General features: G+C 41.2%; 1 protein-coding gene across 7 annotated transcripts in view; it reads left to right on the top strand.

Annotated features, from left to right (window-relative positions):
• Positions 1-19,675, top strand: part of EBF2 (EBF transcription factor 2) — a 202,060-nt gene that overhangs the window by 138,193 nt on the left and 44,192 nt on the right. For 4 of the 7 annotated variants that reach the window (XM_023216867.3, XM_023216869.2, XM_031935949.1 and 1 more), the window contains 2 exons: positions 17,368-17,485; positions 19,263-19,393. In XM_023216867.3, coding sequence (XP_023072635.1) covers positions 17,368-17,485; positions 19,263-19,393 — 249 coding nt within the window. Of the gene's footprint in view, positions 1-17,367; positions 17,512-19,261; positions 19,394-19,675 lie in introns of all 7 variants that reach the window. The other 3 variants (XM_031935948.1, XM_031935947.1, XM_023216866.2) reach the window with 2 other exon arrangements.

Raw genomic sequence — 19,675 nt, 5'->3', positions numbered from 1 at the left:
AAAAAAAAAAAAAAAAAAAAAAAAACAGTTAACAGGGAAGATGGCCAAACACAAGGCTACTGAGAGTTACTTTGAAAAACAATCTAGTATTATTATTTTTTAACCCCATCATGGCTATCAATCTTGCTGTGACAGGAACAGTTTCCATTACAATACTTAACACTATTAACAGTCTCCCTTTAAAAGGTTGGAGACTTCTTCTCTCTTGGGTAGGCTCTTTCCCTGCCTTTTTTTTTTTTTTTTTTGAGATGGAGTCTCACTCTGTCACCCAGGCTGGAGTGCAGTGGTGTGATCTCAGCTCACTGCAACCTCCGCCTGCTGGGTTCAAGCAATTCTCCTGCCTCACCCTCCTGAGTAGCTGGGACTACAGGCACATGACACCTTGCCCAGCTAATTTTTGTATTTTTAGTAGAGACAAGGTTTTGCCACATTGGTCAGGCTGGTCTCAAACTCCAGACCTCAAGTGACCCACCCACCTCGGCCTTCTAAAGTGCTGGGATTACATGCGTGAGTCATCGCTCCTGGCCCTACTTTCTTGTATGAAGACAAACAGAAATAAAATCAGCCTTCTTGGGGGATCAAACAGGAACCTCGTGCATGGTGGAAGTTCACTGTGCTCACTATTCCAAATAAAAATGTAAAGAATTGCAGTCCAAAGAAGAGTGAAATTCAAAAGAATTCCAAAGTGCCTCCCTGACCAAAGCTTAGCTTCATTTCTGGAAGATATAGAGGCAGAGAAAAGAGAGTTGGCAGTTTGGATATTTGTTCCATCCTATTTTCTACCAGCACTTTCAAAGAGTTTTAAATTTGAGAATGTGAGGATACTCATATAAATGTGAAGAGGCTTCTATTGTAGGAGAATGTCTGCTCATTTATTTTCTCCCAAAGTTTAGAAATATATTCAGAAAGCAAATGCATGCTAATATTTCCTCTGCTTCTTTAGTTGTTTATTTAAGTGGGATTTTCATGGTGCCTGAGTTTTTCACTGGCATAGAATAAATATTGTTGATCTCCAAATGATACAGAATTGTCATCCTATGTGAAAGTGTTTGACTTTTGCAAAAACAAGGGCAAAGAGAATTGTTTAGACTTTGTGGATTCTGTGATTCTCTTATTTCTGGGGTTGAGCTAAAGTCAACTGGTAATTTGTTTGCATTTTTTATTGAGATAAAATTAATATAACATACAATTTGCCATTTTAACCATTTAAAAGTGTAGAGTCCAGTGGTTTTTAGTACATTCACAGTGTTGTGCAACCAGCACCGCTAATTCCAGAATATTTCTATCACCCCAAGAAGAAAACTCATGTCTCCCAGTTCCTGTTTCTCCCTATTGGCTGACAACCACCAATCCACTTTCTGTCTCTATGGGTTTGTCTATTCTGAAAATTTAATATAAATAGAATCATACAATATGTGGCTTTATGTGTTTGTTTGTTTGTTTCTCTTAGCATAATGTTTTCAAAGTTCATCTATGTGATAGCATGTATCAATACTTCATTCCTTTTCACAGCTGAATATTCCATTGTATAGATATATCACATTTTAAAATTCATTAGTCAGTTAGTGGACATTCGGATTGTCTCTACTTTTTGGCTATTACAGACAATGACACTGTTAATATTTGTGTACAGTTTTGCTGTGTGAACATATGTTTTTAATTCTCTTGGGTATACAACTAAGAACAGAATTTCTGGGTCATATGGTAACTGTTTCTTTAAGTTTTCAAGGAACTGCCAAACTGTTTTCCATAGTGGTTGCACCATTTTACACTTCCACTAGTAATGTGTGAAGGTATCAATTCCTCGCCAACACTTGTGATTTTCTGTTTTAAAAAAAATTCTAGTCATCCTATAGGTGTGAAGAGGTATCTCATTGTGGTTTTGATTTGCATTTCCTTAATGGTTAGTGATTTTGAGCACCTTTTCATGTGCTTATTGCTCATTTGTATGTATTCTTTAGAGAAATATCTATTTAAATCTTTTGCCCATTTTTTAGTTGCATTATTTGTCATTTTATTGTTGAGCTGTCAGAGTTCTTTATATATTTAGGATACTGGCTCCTTCTCAGACATGTATTTGAAAATATTTTCTCCTGTCCCATGATTTGTCATTCACTTTCTTGATAGCAGTGTACTTTGGTGCACAAAAGAATTGACAATTTTTATACTGTACTTAGATTCTACTAAGAATATAACCTTCAGTGAAAGCTCTCTCATATAGAGAAGGTTATTATTATTATTATTATTTTTTTTTTTTTTTGAGACGGTGTCTCGCTCTGTCGCCCAGGCTGGAGTGCAGTGGCCGGATCTCAGCTCACTGCAAGCTCCGCCTCCCAGGTTTACGCCATTCTCCTGCCTCAGCCTCCCGAGTAGCTGGGACTATAGGCGCCCGCCACCTCGCCCGGCTAGTTTTTTGTATTTTTTAGTAGAGACGGGGTTCCACCGTGTTAGCCAGGATGGTCTCGATCTCCTGACCTTGTGATCCGCCCGTCTCAGCCTCCCAAAGTGCTGGGATTACAGGCTTGAGCCAGAAAGCATTAGCAATATGCTATCATAGTCAAGTAAGAAACTTAGTTCAGGTTCCAAATATGAAACAAAACCAGAGAGAGTGCATACTCATGGTGGTGGAACAGTCATCTGAATGAATGGTGACTTTCAGAAATTCCTAGAATATGTATCTCACTCAGAAGGACAAAGATAGTCATTTAAAGCCATATACACATTCCTTCAATTCTCTACTTTTGTGATATGATCAAACATAAATTTAATATGCAAGATTCTTTCTTGAGGATTTGATCTGAATGGAATAGAAATATGAAACATTTCTAATCACATCCTGAACTCAATAAAACTCTCCCTCCTCCTTCCCTTATCCCCCAAACACTGGTGGAACCTGGATTCTTTTTACAAAAATCATCCAATCAGCCCAAAATTGTTACATCAAGATTATTTTCAAGCTTGAACCAATCCTCTCTTTAATTCCATTCAAGTCCTGAGTATTATAGGACATAAAAAATACTTAGTGAAACACAAAGGGTTTTAACCCTTTTAACCCTTTTTTACCTTTTTATGGGGGGGAGGGCCAGACTCCTTTAAGAATCTGGTAAAAGCTATAGTCTGTATCCCATCAAAATATTACATTTAAAGTTTTAATTAAAATTTCAGGGGTCTCCAGACCACTTGAAACATCTCAAGCTTCCATGGACCTCTAATCTAAAGAAATGGAATTCATTTAAAGTCCAATAGGCATCCTTCATGTAAGGTAACCTTTAACAGTGGGGATCTGTCCACTTAGGACTTTTCCTGGTGATCTCTCATCCACTCTCTTGACTTCAAATGCCCGCTGTTCCTGGATGATTTCTGTATCCATATTCTCAGACTTCACCAGAGCTGCAGGCATATAATGCTAGCTGCCTCCTGGGCATCTTCCCTGGATGACTAATGAGCACGTGTTCAAAACAGAACTCAGTGCTTGTTCCCTGATTCATTCCCTCTTCTTTCATTGTCAAAGTGCCGCTTCCTCCTCCTAAGTATCTACTAAATCCACCTCTTTCCTGAAAAGCTGCCATAGCCCCTGTCTTTATTCCTCCCCTGTCTAACCCGTTCTCAGCATGAATGCCAGAGTTACCTCTTAAAATATGTCATGATGCTGGGGAAAGTGGCTCATGCTTGTAATCCCAGCTCTTAGGAAGGGACAGGCAGGAAGATAGCTTGAGCCCAGGAGTTTGAGACCTGCTTGGGGAACGTAGTGAGACCCCATTCTTCACAGAACAAAACAAAACAAAACAGACAAACAAAATGTCATGAGGATGCCCCATTCACCCTGATGTGATTACTATACATTGTATGCCTGGATCAGAATATCTCATGAACCCCATAAATATATACACCTGCTACGTATCCATAAAAATTAAATATATACACCTACTAAAATGCGTCATGGATCTCGACTGTCCATGGACACAAAGCTTGGATTTAAAAAGGCATGGCTGAGAAGGCTGCTCAGCCTCTGCCTACCTGGAAAACCTGCCATGCCTGTCCCAGAAATTCTCATCTGCCCACTGCTCACCACATACCCATCTCTGATTTCTGTTCCATCTGGGAAGCTTTCCATATGTTCACCCCTCTGCCTGGGAACCCTTCACCTCTCTCCAACTTGTGACTCCTTTTCATGCTTTAAGGCTACAGCTGAATGTCACCGCCTTAGTGGTTCATTTTCTGACTCTTCCAAGTGGAGTTGTTGGTTCCTGGGTCCGTGCCGACATACCCTTCCCTGTAGGCCCCTACCCTGCCAGTTATCACATCATCTTGCAGTTCTTGTTTGTCTCTCCAATAGACTGTGTGCTGCTAGAGGGCAGTTGGTATGTTTTATTTATTTTTGTAGGTATCGCCAATGTCTAGCACAATGGCAGGCATCTGTAGGGCTCAATAGATTACTATTAAATACATTTTTAAGAGAGCAAAAGAGAAAAGAAACTTAAGATTTCCAGGGCTCTCCAAGTATCTAAATCCATGGGTCATGCATGCGGAAAATCACTTCTGCCCTCCTTGAAATGGAACAATTAGGTGAAACACCCAGATTAACAGCTCAATGAAGGAAAGGAAAAGAAATGTATGTCTAGTTTAAGCTGACAGGCCTGTTAAGACATAATGAATCCCATTCTTTATTTCTTTCTGCTTGTGTGGGTGGAGAGCAGGCAGTTTTAAAATCCAAAAGAACATCAAGTTAGGAAGAGAAAGTCAGGCACATGGTCATTTCCCACATTCAAATCCTAAAAATCACTAGGAGTTGACAATAATTTAGAGCTTTTTGTTGCTAATTCACTGTCATCGATGGGCTGGCTGGGTCTGTTCCAAGTCGTAATGAAAACATAGAGCTACTCATTCATTTATTCATGGACCCAGCCAATATTACTGATGAAATTCGGTGTGCCAGGCACTATCCTAGGTGCTGGAGTTACAGCAGAGAGCAAATCATAAAATTCCTGCCCTCGAAGGGCTTGCGTCCTAGTGGAAGGATATAAAAAATAAATGAGTGGTTTGCATAGCTCAAGTCTGCTTCTCTGTGATGTTCAGGTGACTTTCCTGGAAGCAGTGGGCTTCTGCACAGTGCCAGCTGTGTTCTTGGTGCTTGCTGGAACTCAGCGGCTTGGTCAAGTGTAGATGTTTGTGGAGCTAAATGATACCCACCATTATAGTGACAGCAGGTGCTGAGGCTCTTCTGAACAGTTTTCTGAGCCTTCCACCGCATCACCTATTAAAGGACACAAATGTCATCAGATCTACTTGAGATTGGGAGGCTTAGAGGCCTGAATGCCAAGTTTCTACCCTCTGCCTCAGAAGGACTTCATTTTAAAAAGACATGATCACTGGGTTGTTCTCCATCCTATGGGCAGCACCAGCTTGTACATTAGGTCATTGTGGACTTAGTAGCATTCTGGAATTGATAACCTTGACACGTATCCAACCTTAAAATCATTCTTTTTTTTTTTTTTTTTTTATATTTTTATTTTTTTTTTTTTTGAGAGCAGATGTCACTTTTTTGCTCAAGCTGGAGTGCAGTGGTGCAATCTTGGCTCACTGCAACCTCTGCCTCTCCAGCTCAAGCCATCTCCCCACCTCAGCCCCTTAAGTAGCTAGGACTACAGGTGTGTGCCATCAGGCCTGGCTAATTTTTGTATTTTTTTTTTATGGAGACAGGGTTTTGCCGCATTGCCCAGGCTGGTCTTGAACTCCTGAGATCAAGTTATTCACCCGTCTTGGCCTCTCAAAATGCTGAGATTACAGATATGAGCCACCACACCCAGCCTAAATTGTTTTATTGATACATACTGTTTGTAATCTTTATGGGGTACATGTGATATTTTGTTACATGCATTGAATGTGTAATAATCAAGTCAGGGTAGTTAGGGTGTCCATAGTCATTATCCATCATCATGAGAACTGATCATTTCTCTGTGTTGGGAATATTGCAAGTTCTCTCTTTTAGCTAGTTTGATATGTACAATGAATTGTTGTTAACTGTAGTTACCCCACTCTATCAAATATTAGAACTTATATCTTCTACCTGTTTGTTTGTACACATTAGCCAACCTCTCTTCATGCTGCCAAATCATTTTTAATGAACTTCACTCTGAGAGCTTACTTGAATTAAGATAAAGGTGTTTGCTTCCATTTGCTGAACTTCCCTGAGAGACCCTTGAGTGTCTCAGATTTACCCCCTAAATGACTCCCTTTTTAGATTAGGTCCACCAGAATAATCATTTTTAATTTACAGAGGCATGCTAGGGAGAGGGCTGAGATATATGTGCAGGTCGTGCCATCCTTGGCCTCAAGAGATATGTCAGTAGATATGGAAAGACAGACATATTTTTTTCTTTTTTTTTTTTTTTTTTTTGAGACGGAGTCTCACTCTGTCGCCCAAGCCCAAGCTGGAGTGCAGTGGCCGGATCTCAGCTCACTGCAAGCTCCGCCTCCCAGGTTCACGCCATTCTCCTGCCTCAGCCTCCAGAGTAGCTGGGACTACAGGCGCCCACCACCTCGGCCGGCTAGTTTTTTGTATTTTTTTAGTAGAGACGGGGTTTCACTGTGTTAGCCAGGATGGTCGCGATCTCCTGACCTTGTCATCCGCCCACCTCGGCCTCCCAAAGTGCTGGGATTACAGGCTTGAGCCACCGCACCCGGCCTTTCTTTCTTTTTTTACAGACAGGGTCTCACTCTGTCACTGAGGCTGGAGTGTGGTGGCGCAATATTGGTTCACGGCAGCCTTGGTCTTTGGGCGCAAGTGATCCTCCTGCTTCAATCTCCCAAGTAGCTGGGACTACAGGTGCATGCAACCATACCCAGCGAATTTTTGTGTTTTTTGTTGAGACAGGGTTTTGCTGTGTTGCCCAGGCTGGTCTCGAACCCCTGGGCTCAAGTGATTCACCCACCTTGGCTTCCCAAATTGTTGGGATTACAGGTGTGAGCCACCACACCTGACCAGACAGACACATTTCTAATGAAAGAAAAATCATTCCAGGGGTCAGGCTGGGGAAGGCTTTAGTGCTGAGTTGGTTCCAGGTTGCACACAAGCCCAGGATGGGCCTGCTGGAAGGGCATCTTGATGGGGATTTGAAGGGTTCGAGGGAAGGGGTTGGAGCTGTGTGAAAACACACCTGGCATATCTGCTGGGCCTGTGAGAAAGCAAAAAGAAGCGCACGGTGAGGGAGAGAAGGGAACCAAGGGCAGAAAGATCTGCCGGATGGGAATGGAGAAAGGAAGTGAGGTCCCGTTGGGATTGACTGGCATCCACAGAGTGGTTGGATCATGTGAGAGGCCGAGGCCTCATGCCTGTTGCTGCAACATGCTGGATGCGACGACTGCAGAAGAACGATGGGGGAAATGAATGGCTCTGACAAAGACACCTCGTACACACAGCTGGGCACGAGCCATTAGTCGGGTTTACTAAACGACGCGAGAGCAAAGGGCACGGCTACTCATGTCTTGGAAAAGAGCCAAGCTCCATCCAGCAACCCCTTATGATTTTTAAACCCCCAGCTCTTATATAAAACTTTTTAATGGCACCACCATCTATTTTCCTTAAATAAAAAATGTTGAATGTTTCTCTCACACCCGTTGGAGAGGGAAACGAGAGTTTAAATTAACTCCAAATGGTAAAAATTTAATACAGCTCCAGCTGCCTGCAGGTTTCTTCAGTTCACATCTTTCAGTGTGAGAGCTGCTCCAGCTGCTCTGTGATCTCATCTACCATTTGAAATCTGCAGTGCTACTGAGCAGCAGTTTTAAAGCACATAATGGAAATCACTTGACTTATGGCCTCGCTGATCAGCAGGTGAATCTATTATCTGATGATAAAACAAACCAGATAGTCCAAGTTAAGAAATCATAATTATCTATTTGGAGTCAGAAAAAAAAAAAAAAAAAAAAAAAAACCTTGGAGGGTCGGAGGATCTTTCTCTCAGTCCAATGCTGTAAGCTTGGGGAAGGCTCTCTGGAGTGACTTCAAGCTTTTCTCTGATGTTAGAACCTTCTGCCGCCTCCACCCCTAAATTTTGGTGTCTTGAATGGGAACAGGAATCAGGGTGACAGAAATCTTGACTGATTCACCCAGGAAATGAGTTTTGAGTTCTTTGTAAAAGGGCAAGGTGAGAAATGAAAACCAGTAGTTGCCTGGGGAACTTTTGGGAGAGGGTATGTCAGACTTCAGTTAGCTGGAAACACAGTCTAAATGCTTAAATATTTTAAGGGACTCTAATTTGGACACAACCTGCCCCTGAACCCATTCCAGGGCTATCGAATTCAGAACTTCCTGGAAAGCAAAGTGTTCTTAGTCCTGCAATAAGAGTGCATAGTTCCTCAGCTGCTTCCAGGGCCTGTGTGCTGCTGATTTTTGATAGGCCACAGGTGATTCAAGTTGTCCCTGGGGCTAGAGCTTCGTAGGCAAGAATGCCCAAGCCAAACAAAGAACTGCATCAAATATGTTATGGCTCCCCTGTGGCTCTCAAAACTTTTTCTAGTAAAATATTGCCCTTGACCATAACCATCCCACTTGGCACAAATTTTAGAGGGGAAAAGCAATGGGTTACACAGAATAAAATGAGGTAGGGAGGGAGTAGCAAGTGTCTGTGACCTTTAAGATGAAGGGACATTCAGTATTGCAAAGCAGATGAATGATCTTCACACTCCTCACTGACACGAAAAGTTGAATTTTTTTTTAAATTGCCACTGGAATTCTCAATTGGGTTTTAAAAAGCAAGCTCTAAAAGGTGTTTACTCTAAAGCCAAATTGGCCAAAATACACCAGCAGAGAGCTCTTGGGCATACTACTTCCTTTATGCCAATTAGAATTTTTTTAGGTGCCAGAATAATCATCTTAGTAACCTCAAGTTGTGTAACTCCCCCAATTCTTCAAGGCCTGTTCTTAAATCTCACTTACTTGATGAAAATGGCTGTGATCACCTTCAATTCACGCTGATTCTTCCCACCATTGGGCCCTACAGTACACAGTGGCCACACAGTTCACTCCTCAATGACAGATTACCATGCAATAATATTTTTTTATTATGTCTAGTGTTTGCTATGCTTTGTCCACTGCAGGGTGAGCTCCTTGAGGCTGTGACAATATTTTCTATAAGCTTCCATTGCATGTAGCAGAGCACCTAGGGGTCCCAAAAAATACCCAATGACTGATAGAAACACAGTGCTGTCTGGTTCCTTAAGAAAGTATCTTCTCTAGTTAAAATGAAAAAAATAAAATCGAACTATCGTTTGACCCAGCAATCCCATTGCTGGGTATATACTCAAAGGAAAGGAAATTGTTCTACCCAAAAGACACACACATTTGTATGTTCATTGCTACATTATTCACAACAACAAAGACATGGAATCAACCTAGATGCTCATCAATGGCGGATCAGATAAAGAAATGTGGTACATAGACACCATGGAATACTACACAGCCACAAAAAAGAATGAAATCATGTCCTTTGCAGCAACATGGACACAGCTGGAGGCCATGATCCTAAACAAATTAACATAGGAACAGAAAACCAAATACTGTGTGTTCTCACTTGTAAGAGGATGTCCATTGGGTACCAATGGACATAAAGATGGGAGTAATAGACACTAGGGATTACCAGCAGGGAGAGAAAGGAATGGAGGAGAGGACTGAAAAACTGCCTATTAGGGATTATTCTCACTACCTGGATGACAGGATCATTTGTATCTCAAACCGCAGTGTCACACAACATATTCATGTAATAAACCTGCACAGGTACTCCCTGAATCTAAAATAAAAGTTGAAATTATACACACACACACACACACAAAGTAAAATAGTTAAATTATTTTAAAAACTGAGTACATTGACCAGTGTTTAGTTTATATTCTTGTCATCAAGCATATCAATTTAAACTTGACAGAATTAAAAATATGTGTGTTTTTTAAAAAAGGAAAAGAACACATCTTCTCAGGAGTAATACCATTGCTGCCCAGTCCCCTCTCTGCTGGAATAGTCCAGAACCTCTCACATCTGTCTCTATGGCAGTCAACTCTGTGTTCTCCTGTCGGGGACATGATCCTTCACTGAACAGAAAATTTAGCCTTTGGGAATATGAAACAACAACCATTGCTGAGAATTCTGGGAATTCCTTTTAAAGAAAATGACAAAATCCATGCTTGTGGGGTAGGTGTTTAAAGGTAATTTTGGAGACTCTGGAGTCCTATAACAAAGAAGAATCTGGGCCTTAAGTCTGGCTTGAAAATATGTGTGCCAAGAATAAAGTGGTAGGGCGGAACAAACTGCAGTAGCCCATTTGTTTGTTGTTAGCCTGGATTGAATTAATGGAGGCTTAGACAAAACTGTGTCATTAGATTCACCTGGTCCATGATGCGAATTCAGGATTGTGTCAAAACCCGATGCGTATTTCTCCTTGCAATATGGACTTGCAGCTTGGTTGCCCACCATAGCCAGAAGTCTGTCTTGATTTTCTCTGTCCCTTTAATGGTTTCTGTGTCCCTTTCCTCCTTCCACAGGTGGAAAATAAAATCCCACATAACAGTTATGCTTTGGGAAAGCTGAAATAACATATATGGCAACTGAACAGCTATAAGGGAAAAGCACATCATGAATTTAATTCCATTTCCAGATGTAAAATGTCATAAAGAATTTTTTTTCCATTCTTGGCAAAATAACAGGAATTTTCGAGACCATTTTATTTAGCTGAGTGTATGCACATTCATAAGCAGGGTATCAGAGTCTTCAACGTGGAGTGTGCTATAAATGCGATGTGTTATAGCTTTACTGAGATTAAACTACCAAAGGCCCCACATTCAGCTAGGAGGTGCATGACCCTCATTGAAAGGGTGGGGAACTGTGTCTGACTAATGGTAGAAGTTGGTGTGTTTTCAAAGCAAGGACTCTGGCCCATATGGGGAGGTTTCTAACCAGTGTAATTATTCTCTAGTGACTGCAGACATTGGAATTGTCGTCTGTTTCAAAGAGCAGATCATTTGGTCATTCCACACATTTTTCATTTTGACTTCTCTTTTTCTTTTAGCCTCTTTGTGTGAGACTTAGGGTCTTTGTAGAAACACCTGGGTAGGAGCTGAAAAAGCCTAGCTGGGAGTAGGGCCCAACTGGCCATTCCTCAGACTTATGTAATTCAAGTAAATCATAAAGTTAGAGCTTTGAGAAGGATAAGTACTTAAAACACACACACGCGCGCGCGCGCGTGGTGTTGCAAAAAGCCAAGGACATTTTAGAGAAAGGCATAAAAATAACCCAAGGCTAGGAATAAGTCAGTTTGGTAAAAGTCTCCATGACACATGCTATCATTCTGATAACTAAAGAAATAACTCCTCTATTGGAAAATTAGCTGTTCAGGCAGATTAACGGATGTGTCCACCTGAAGGGTGACTCCCACTGTGGCCTTTTACGAGCAGGAAAGGGCTCCTTTACAACTCAGCTCCTGCTTTGTATAAATTATTGGAGTGAGGGACATGGGAGAACTTTTGGGTAATGAGAATAAAAATAGAATTTGAGAAAGCCGATCAGTTTTCTTGAGTACTGGTAGAAGACTGCTAACGTATTTGTAGATTCCGTTCTTAAAACTTTCTTGTATTTTTCAAGGGAAGATACCTACTTCTTATTCATGTTTCTATTTCTGTATAACCAACTAACACTGCCATATAATTAAGTGATTTAAAATGGAACCTACCACTGTCACTCTCCAATTGGTCTGTTTATTGAGTTGGTGTTACTAAAAATGAGAGATCACATCAAAGCAAAATAGGGAATGGCAGAAAGCGAAAACTACTTTTATTTAGAAAAAAAATGCAAGCAATTTCAATTGATCCTGATTTCTCTCTCGGAACCTTGGGTTGAAGGTACTTTGTCCTAAATAAATTGGTTGTTGCTTTTGCATTGAAATGTATCAGTTGAGGAGAGCTATCATTTACCATGACTTAGTTTTCAGATCTGCAGGCTTTGAGCTGTAATACAGATATATCAACTCTAAGAAATAAATGAAAACTGTCACCAGTGTCAGCAGCAGAAACTGGGGGTCCATCCCACACAAATTATGGACATCTGTATTCCTAATTGGCATTCTTTAGGGCCATGCCAGCAGAATGGCAGTGCCAATAGAGTCTGACAGCCTTAGAAAAGACGCATTCTCAGGTCTAGGTGACAGGAGATGATGAAGCATAGAAGTTCCTTTGTATGGAATACTCTCTGTATGTTTGCCAATATAATGCTGGTGATTTTCAGTTTCAGGCACCTCCGAATGGCACCTTTTATCCATACACATTTGCTTCTTTTAAATCAGATCAGTTGATCTTAGGTGAATAAGTGGTATTGATGGTTATATGATCAGAAGACCCTTGGCAGAGATGCATACAAATAGTTAACAAGGTAATGGTAAGAAATGTTGACCTTGATTTGTTTAGCTAAGATGTAAAGATTTTTGAAGGTCAAAGGTGTCCTTGTGTAGTGTTTTGGAGTCTAACTGTGCCTGACCCTCTAACATTAAGCTGCTGTGGCCTGCAGTTTTGAAGAGTGAAGCAAACCAGGGGGAAAACGAGAAGGGGGAGAGAACAGGAAATGGAGTGAGGTGTTTCAGGAAGTTGTCAGGGGTTGACTGATTGATTCCAGATGGGAAGGGTCAGCCTTTGTGACCCAGGAAATACTCACTAGGGGAAAGAAGTTGGCTTGTGGAAGGGGAAGGCCTGGGAGTAAGATGATGTTGGAATGCGGATTCCACTTCCTTTGGTCCTAAAACATTCAGAAATCTTAACTTCTCCAAATAGACGAATATCAGCGTTGTCATTGTTCATCAGTAAACAGTGAAGGAATTTAAATTTGAAGTTTTGACTGTGCCAAATATATCTTTACCTGTATAATGTAGTTCATTCTTCCAGAAGGAAAGCAAATGTATGTAAAAGTCAGTATTTAAGTGTGTGTCTCTATGTATAGAAACAACCACCAAACATGTCTGGTGTCCTGTTGCAGAGTTTATGAATTAATTCCATCGCATCTTGCAAATTCAGTTGAATTGGCAGGCTCTTCCAGCTACCTCACCATCTAAGATATTTGGAATATTAAAACCTGGAACTTGCCTCATATCTATATGTACAGATGCACACGCACATACATTTGGACATAATTTAAAATCTTGTAATAAATTTTGCAGACACTGACATAATTCAGGTTAATTCCCTAGCTGTCATGAGAGGCCAGCGTGAGCCAGCAAGAGATTACAATTTATTTCTATTGTTAATAGAAAATAATGAAGTGCATCTGAACCATCAGGGTATGTCATTCGGGAAATGTTCACTTTGGAACTGAGTCTCACTCCACCCAAATGGACAATGATGAAATCAGCTGGCTCGTGAAAGCCCCATATTTTGTGGCAGGAACGCGTGGGGAGTATTAATGGATGGTATGACAAGGAGCTTGTGGAGTGAATTAAAGCAACCTCAGAGAGAAGGCTCTTTACCTCCACGTAATCCTCAGAGAGGGCTCAGGTTCCCCTTAGTGTGCCTAGGAAAGCTCATTAAGACTTAATGCCCACGGCTGGGTGCAGTGGCTCATGCCTGTAATCCCAGCACTTTGGGAGGCTGAGGCGGGAGGATCACTTGAGGTCAAGAGTTCTAGACCAGCCTGCCCAACATGGCGAAACCCACAAAATACAAAAATTAGCCGAGTATGGTGGTGGGTGCCTGTAATCTCAGCCACTCGGGAGGCCGAGGCAGGAGAATCGCTTGAACATGGGAGGCAGAGGTTGTGAATCGCTTGAACATGGGAGGCAGAGGTTGTGGTGAGCTGAGATCAGGCCACTGCACTGCACTTCAGCCTTGGTGATAGAGCAAGACTCTGTCTCAAAAAAAAAAAAAAAAAAAGAAAGAAAAGAAAAGAAAAGAAGGAAGAATTAAAGCCCAAAGCACCCTCTCCTTTTTTTTTCCCCCCAGAGATGACAGTTACGTCTTTGAAAATGCGTTCACACACACAATTTGTAAGAGTGGTCTGATTCTTCTTTCTTCTGTCTCTTTATTATTTTCGGATGGTAGGCAATAGTATCTTCAAGTTCATCTTAACCTCGTGACCATGAGGCTCTACCTCTCCCTTCGACTGTGACATGACCTTGTGTTTTGCTAAGATCGCTTTGATAAGAACATGAGAACTTACGGGGAGTGATGGATGCCACCATCTTAATGTTTGCCACTGTGTGATAGGAATTTTCTGGAAGGAATTTCCCCAGATTGTAACATATTAACATGGACACAATTGAAAACAGACCCAGCACTAGACAGGCTGTACTCCTGAATTGTGAGCAATTATATTGATAATTTTCTGAATGACAACTGAGGTTCCTTTAAGTTTATTCTTTGAATCTCTGGGGCCTGTCACATATTAGAAGCTCAGTCAATTATCTGTTGGGTTGGATGACTGACACTCACTTATTCATGTAAAATTTTGCATAAGTTACCACCATGTTCAAGGTGTCAGACTATATGAGATGATTTGTGGACTCATGGGTTTTAGGGATTTTCCCAAACCTATTATGCTAAAAATATGTAATAACTTAAAAAGATGTCATTGAAAAACTCTTTAGGGCAAAGAAAAAAATCAGAAGAATATTGCTTTGCTGGTGGTGGAGGTAGGGTGGACTGGGAGGGAACACAGGATAACTTTTTGGGGAGATGGAAATAGTCTACTTCTTGATCTCAGTGTAAATTGGACAGTTAAGATTTGTGCATTTCAATGTATGTAAATTTTACCTACAAAAAAACCCAAACCTGTGATTATCATCATTGTTGAGTAGAGGTTTGGGAGTGGGTGGTGGTAAACAGTAGTCCCTCCGCCCACTTTTGAGGTTTCACTTTCTGTGGTTTCAGTTACCCAAGGTACAGTACAATAAGACATTTGGAGAGAAAAAGAGAGAAACCACATTTACATACTTTTATTTCAATATCTTTTTATAATTGTTCTATTTCAAATATTAGTTATTGTCATTAATGTCTTACTGTGCCTAATTTATAAATTATACTTTATCATAAGTATGTATAGGAAAAAGCATATTATAGGGTTTGATATTCTCTGAGGTTTCAGACATCCACTGGGGTCTTAGAGCATAGACCTCTTGGATAAAGGGTCTACTGTGGCTGAGATGAGAATGGCGATATTTTGACAATTCTTGAAGCTGAATGATAAGTACTAGGGATTCATTATGCTATCCTGTTTCTTTTGTTTGCTTGAAATTATTCATAATAAAAGGTTTTTGAAATGCTGCCTCATTCCTTCATATTCAGAGGTAAAGTAGGGCTGGGCACTGTGACTCACTTCTGTAATCCCAGCACTTTGGGCGGCCGAGGCCGGTGGATCACTTGAGGTCAGGAGTTCAAGACCAGCCTGGCCAATACGGTGAAACCTTGTCTCTACTAAAAATACAAAAAGTAGAGTAGCTGGGCATGGTTGCAGTCATCTGCAATCCCAGCTACTTGGGAAACTGAGACAGGAGAATTGTTTGAATCCGGGAGGCAGAGGTTGCAGTGAGCTAAGATGGTGCCACTGCACTCCAGCCTGGGCAACAAAGTTAGACTCTATCTCAAAAAAAAAAAAAAAAAAAAAAAAAAAGAAAAAAAGATATGGCATGATCAAGCCCCCTGCCCTCCATTTAATAAATAAGAAAGGACAATTACAAGTAGAATATCAACCATTTTAATTTGGGAGTAGACAGGAAGAGTCATTTTGAAACACGACTCTTCATTTTGTACCTATTTAGTGCCCTTCCTCAAAAAGTCCATACATGTGTGAGAGTATGTATATAACAAGTTATTGTTCTTTTCTCGAAAATAATAATAATAATGGCCAAGCATAACTGATGTGAACTGAGAAGTAGACCCATGTCTAGGGTGGCTCGTGTTCTGGATCAAGTGATTCGGTGGGAGCTCCACCCAGGTCCACTCCCTTCTGCTATGCTTGGTCAGCCTTTGCTGATAGCTACTTCTTTGAGCTTCTCCCCCACCCGGATCTGCAGTACACATGCTGGAACTTGATTTGATATCAATCTTTGTGCTACTTGTTTCCTGTGTTAACTATGATTCTCCAGCCAGAAAATGAACTCTTTGAGGTTAGGGACCATGCCTTGTAACTGTTGGTACCTATTTCCTATCTGCCTCTTCCTAGGACTTCCCCTAGAGCTTAGGCCATGGGATAACCTCTGTGTGTGAGTAATGTCATCTGTCTTATGGTCCGGTCAAGCCCAGCATGGGCAAGGCAGTTAGGACACGAACGCATCCCAGTTTGGCACACACAAAGCACTATGCTGAATCCTTTGTATGTCTTGCAGGTCGAATATTCCTTATCCAAAATGCTTGGAACTAGACGTGCTTCTGATTTGGGGTTTTCGAATATTTGCATCCTGTATTTACTGGTTGAGCATCCCTAATCTGGAAAATCCAAAATCCAAAATGCTCCAATGAACATTTCCTTTGAGCATCATGTCAGTGCTCAAAAAGGTTTAGATTTTGGAGAATCTTGGATTTCAGATTCTTGGACTAGGGATGTGTGCCTGTATCTCATTATACCTCATTTAAGCACTGCGAGATACACATTGCTATTTATATCTTACAGATAAGAAAAACTGAGATTAGAAAAGATTAAGTAAATTTTTCATGGTTGCAAGTTAGGTGACAGCAGGCCTGGGATTTGAATTCAGTTCTTCCTGACTCCAAACCCATGTTCTCCCACTGCTCCACACCACCTCTCCCCTCACCCTCATTAGATGCTACACGTCCTGTGTTTTCAACACTGAATTATGGCAACCTTATATTCTCAGCAAAAGTCGAGGCATCACTGCCACTACTCTCTACTGTGCAGCAACACCACAGACAATTCACCAGCCAGCATCTCAGTGCAGGCCATGATGTCAGGACCCGTCTGAAGTGCAAGAACCCATTCCGGAGCTTGGAGAAGTGACTTTCCAGCTGGTGTGTAGATCTCAGCTTCCACGTGGCACACAACCAGTTTTCTATGGTGGAGGCTCTACTGGCAGTGGTGGTCCAGGTCTTTTGATAGAGAACCAGGTTTCTGGAAGCAGCAGGCAGATAGCCATTTTCTCCACTTCATTACATGGGTATGCTTTGAGCAAAGATTCTTGACAACGCATGGATGAAGGGCAGCCACTTTTTCTGTAAAGTTCTGACATAATTACAGAAGGAGAAAACTCTGTTGAGTACCAAGTTCTGTCCCATCTCCCCTTTGCTATATGGAATAGTGGCAAAAAAGAATTTTGGTGCATTTGCTACTTTATGTGAAACTAATTCCACTGCACCCGCTTTCTCCTTTTTACTTTAAATATGCAGGTTGTGTTGTCAACAACAGTGAACGTGGATGGACACGTCCTAGCTGTTTCTGACAACATGTTTGTTCATAACAACTCCAAGCATGGACGGAGAGCAAGAAGACTGGACCCATCAGAAGGTAGGGCTGCCTGCGCTCAGCATAGCAGACACATGAAATTGTCCACGAATGTCCTTGTTCGAACTTCAAATTTATGTCTCGCAGTCAGAGAAGAGAAAGTACACAGGACCGTGTGGGTTTTTTTCTTAACGAAGTTGTAAACACGGACTCCAGCCTGCTCCACTGTAAGCCCCACACGTCTACCAGCCCGTGCCAAGTCCTCATGCCTCCCACTCTCTTCCATTCTGTTCTGTGTTTTCCTTTTTGCGAGACGGGCATTTCAGGCAAACGTAGGCCTATGACATCTTAGTTAAACAGGAACACTGCAGTGCCAGACATGTATGAATAAGTGTCAGATGTGCCCTTAAACAGATTGTAGGCAAAACAAAACAATGTTTGGAAAGAAACTGACGCTAATTGATTTTTGTTTGCTTGGACAAGAAGAAATCATGGTCTGTTCTGGGTAGTTTTCCAAGTGCATTAAAGTAATTAGAAATACTGGTAACTGTTAAACTTCAAGTTGTCCAAAAAATTAAAGTATATCGATGAAGATAACTGACAAATCTAAGTAAATTCCATTTTAGTTATTCCCCTTCCTTCTGCATGCCCCAACTCAGTGGTATAGAAAGACCTTATAAGACAGAATGTATGGTCAAATTAGGCTACTATTCTAGCGTGATGCTTTGTTATATATTACCACCCAACCCCACCTCCCACGCTAACTCAGCCTGAAAATGTATCTTGTATCACTGTAAACAGGAATTAATGAACTGAAAGAAAATGATTGAATCAGTAAAGAATTTGGAGTGGTGTTAATTCTCCCACAGTGAGCACTGAAAGGGGAGAAGAAAATCCCAGAGTTCAGGACTAGGAACCCATCCAGTTTCTTTTGACTGATTGGATGTGATTGACTGGCTGTTCAAAGGGGGCTCATGTTTTTGGAGTCCTGCCAAAGTTCTCCTCTACCTTTGACCCTGTCAACTTTGGAAATGGAGTGATGGATTGACTTTAGTTATGGCCTGAAAACCATATTGGGTTCCTGTTGGGATATAAAGTCCAGAGGCCTGGAGCATATGGAAGAAGTGGGGAAAATCCTTCCTACAAAGTTAGTAGAGTGATTAGAAATTGTCTCTTGATAGAGCTGAAAAAAGCCTTCAACTATGATAGATTTTGCTTTCTCCCTCTCTCTCTGACCCATTAACAGGCCTTGTAAATCTTAACATCTTAGGGCAGAGGAGGTGGGGAGAGAAAGGGGATTTACACATTTCCAGTGTGATCAACTTATAAAAATAAGGGCAAAAACAACAGGGTTTTTCAAACACCCTTTGCACAATTACCTAAGTGTTTTACTTTTTCATACATAATGGTCAACTCATTAGGCTTTAATGACTCGGTGAAAACCAACAGCCAATTAGGGAATGATGGCAAGTCAACAAATCTCAGCTTGAACTTCTTGGAATGACCAACAGCTTTCAAAAGCAGCCCATCCCCAACACTCTAAGCTTCAGCCATACACAGTGTCCAGCCCTTTGAATGCAAGGACTTTTTGTTTATTTGTGGTGTGTCCAGTCCTTTGAAGGCAAGGATTCTTTTTCTTATCTGTGGTGGGGGATATCACAAAAATTATACATGAACCTTTTTTGTTTGTTTGTTTTTTAGCTCATCAGTTATCGTTAGCATTAGTGTATTTTATATGTGGCCCAAGACAATTCTTCTTCTTCCAACGTGGGCCTGGGAAGCCAAAAAGTTGGACACCCATGAAAGAACAAACCTGACTTTTTCTTTCCTGTCTTCTTAGCTACCCCCTGCATCAAAGCCATTAGCCCGAGTGAAGGCTGGACCACAGGAGGAGCCATGGTCATCATCATTGGGGACAACTTCTTTGATGGTCTCCAAGTGGTGTTTGGGACCATGCTTGTATGGAGCGAGGTAGGCAGAGGCATCAGGCTTACTCTGATTTCCTTTCGCCCAAAGATTGTTTTGATCTGGGAAACTAGTCATTCCTAGAGCATCAGCAGCACAAACACCAAGGGTAAAAAAGCATAGAAGTCATAGCAAATCGGGCATGAGTTTCTTAAGAAGATAAGTATCCACTGAAGTATTATTTAAAATGGTGAAAACTTAGAAATCTAGAATTGTAAAGTGATGGAATATCACTCCACTGTTAAAAAATGTTTCGAAAAACTTCAAATGATACAGGAGAAAGGATAT

This window comes from Piliocolobus tephrosceles, chromosome 7 (genome assembly GCF_002776525.5).
Source record: "Piliocolobus tephrosceles isolate RC106 chromosome 7, ASM277652v3, whole genome shotgun sequence".
Classification (NCBI taxonomy): Eukaryota; Metazoa; Chordata; class Mammalia; order Primates; family Cercopithecidae; genus Piliocolobus; species Piliocolobus tephrosceles.
Note: the sequence above shows the minus strand (reverse complement) of the source record. Positions and strands in the feature narration are given on the sequence as shown.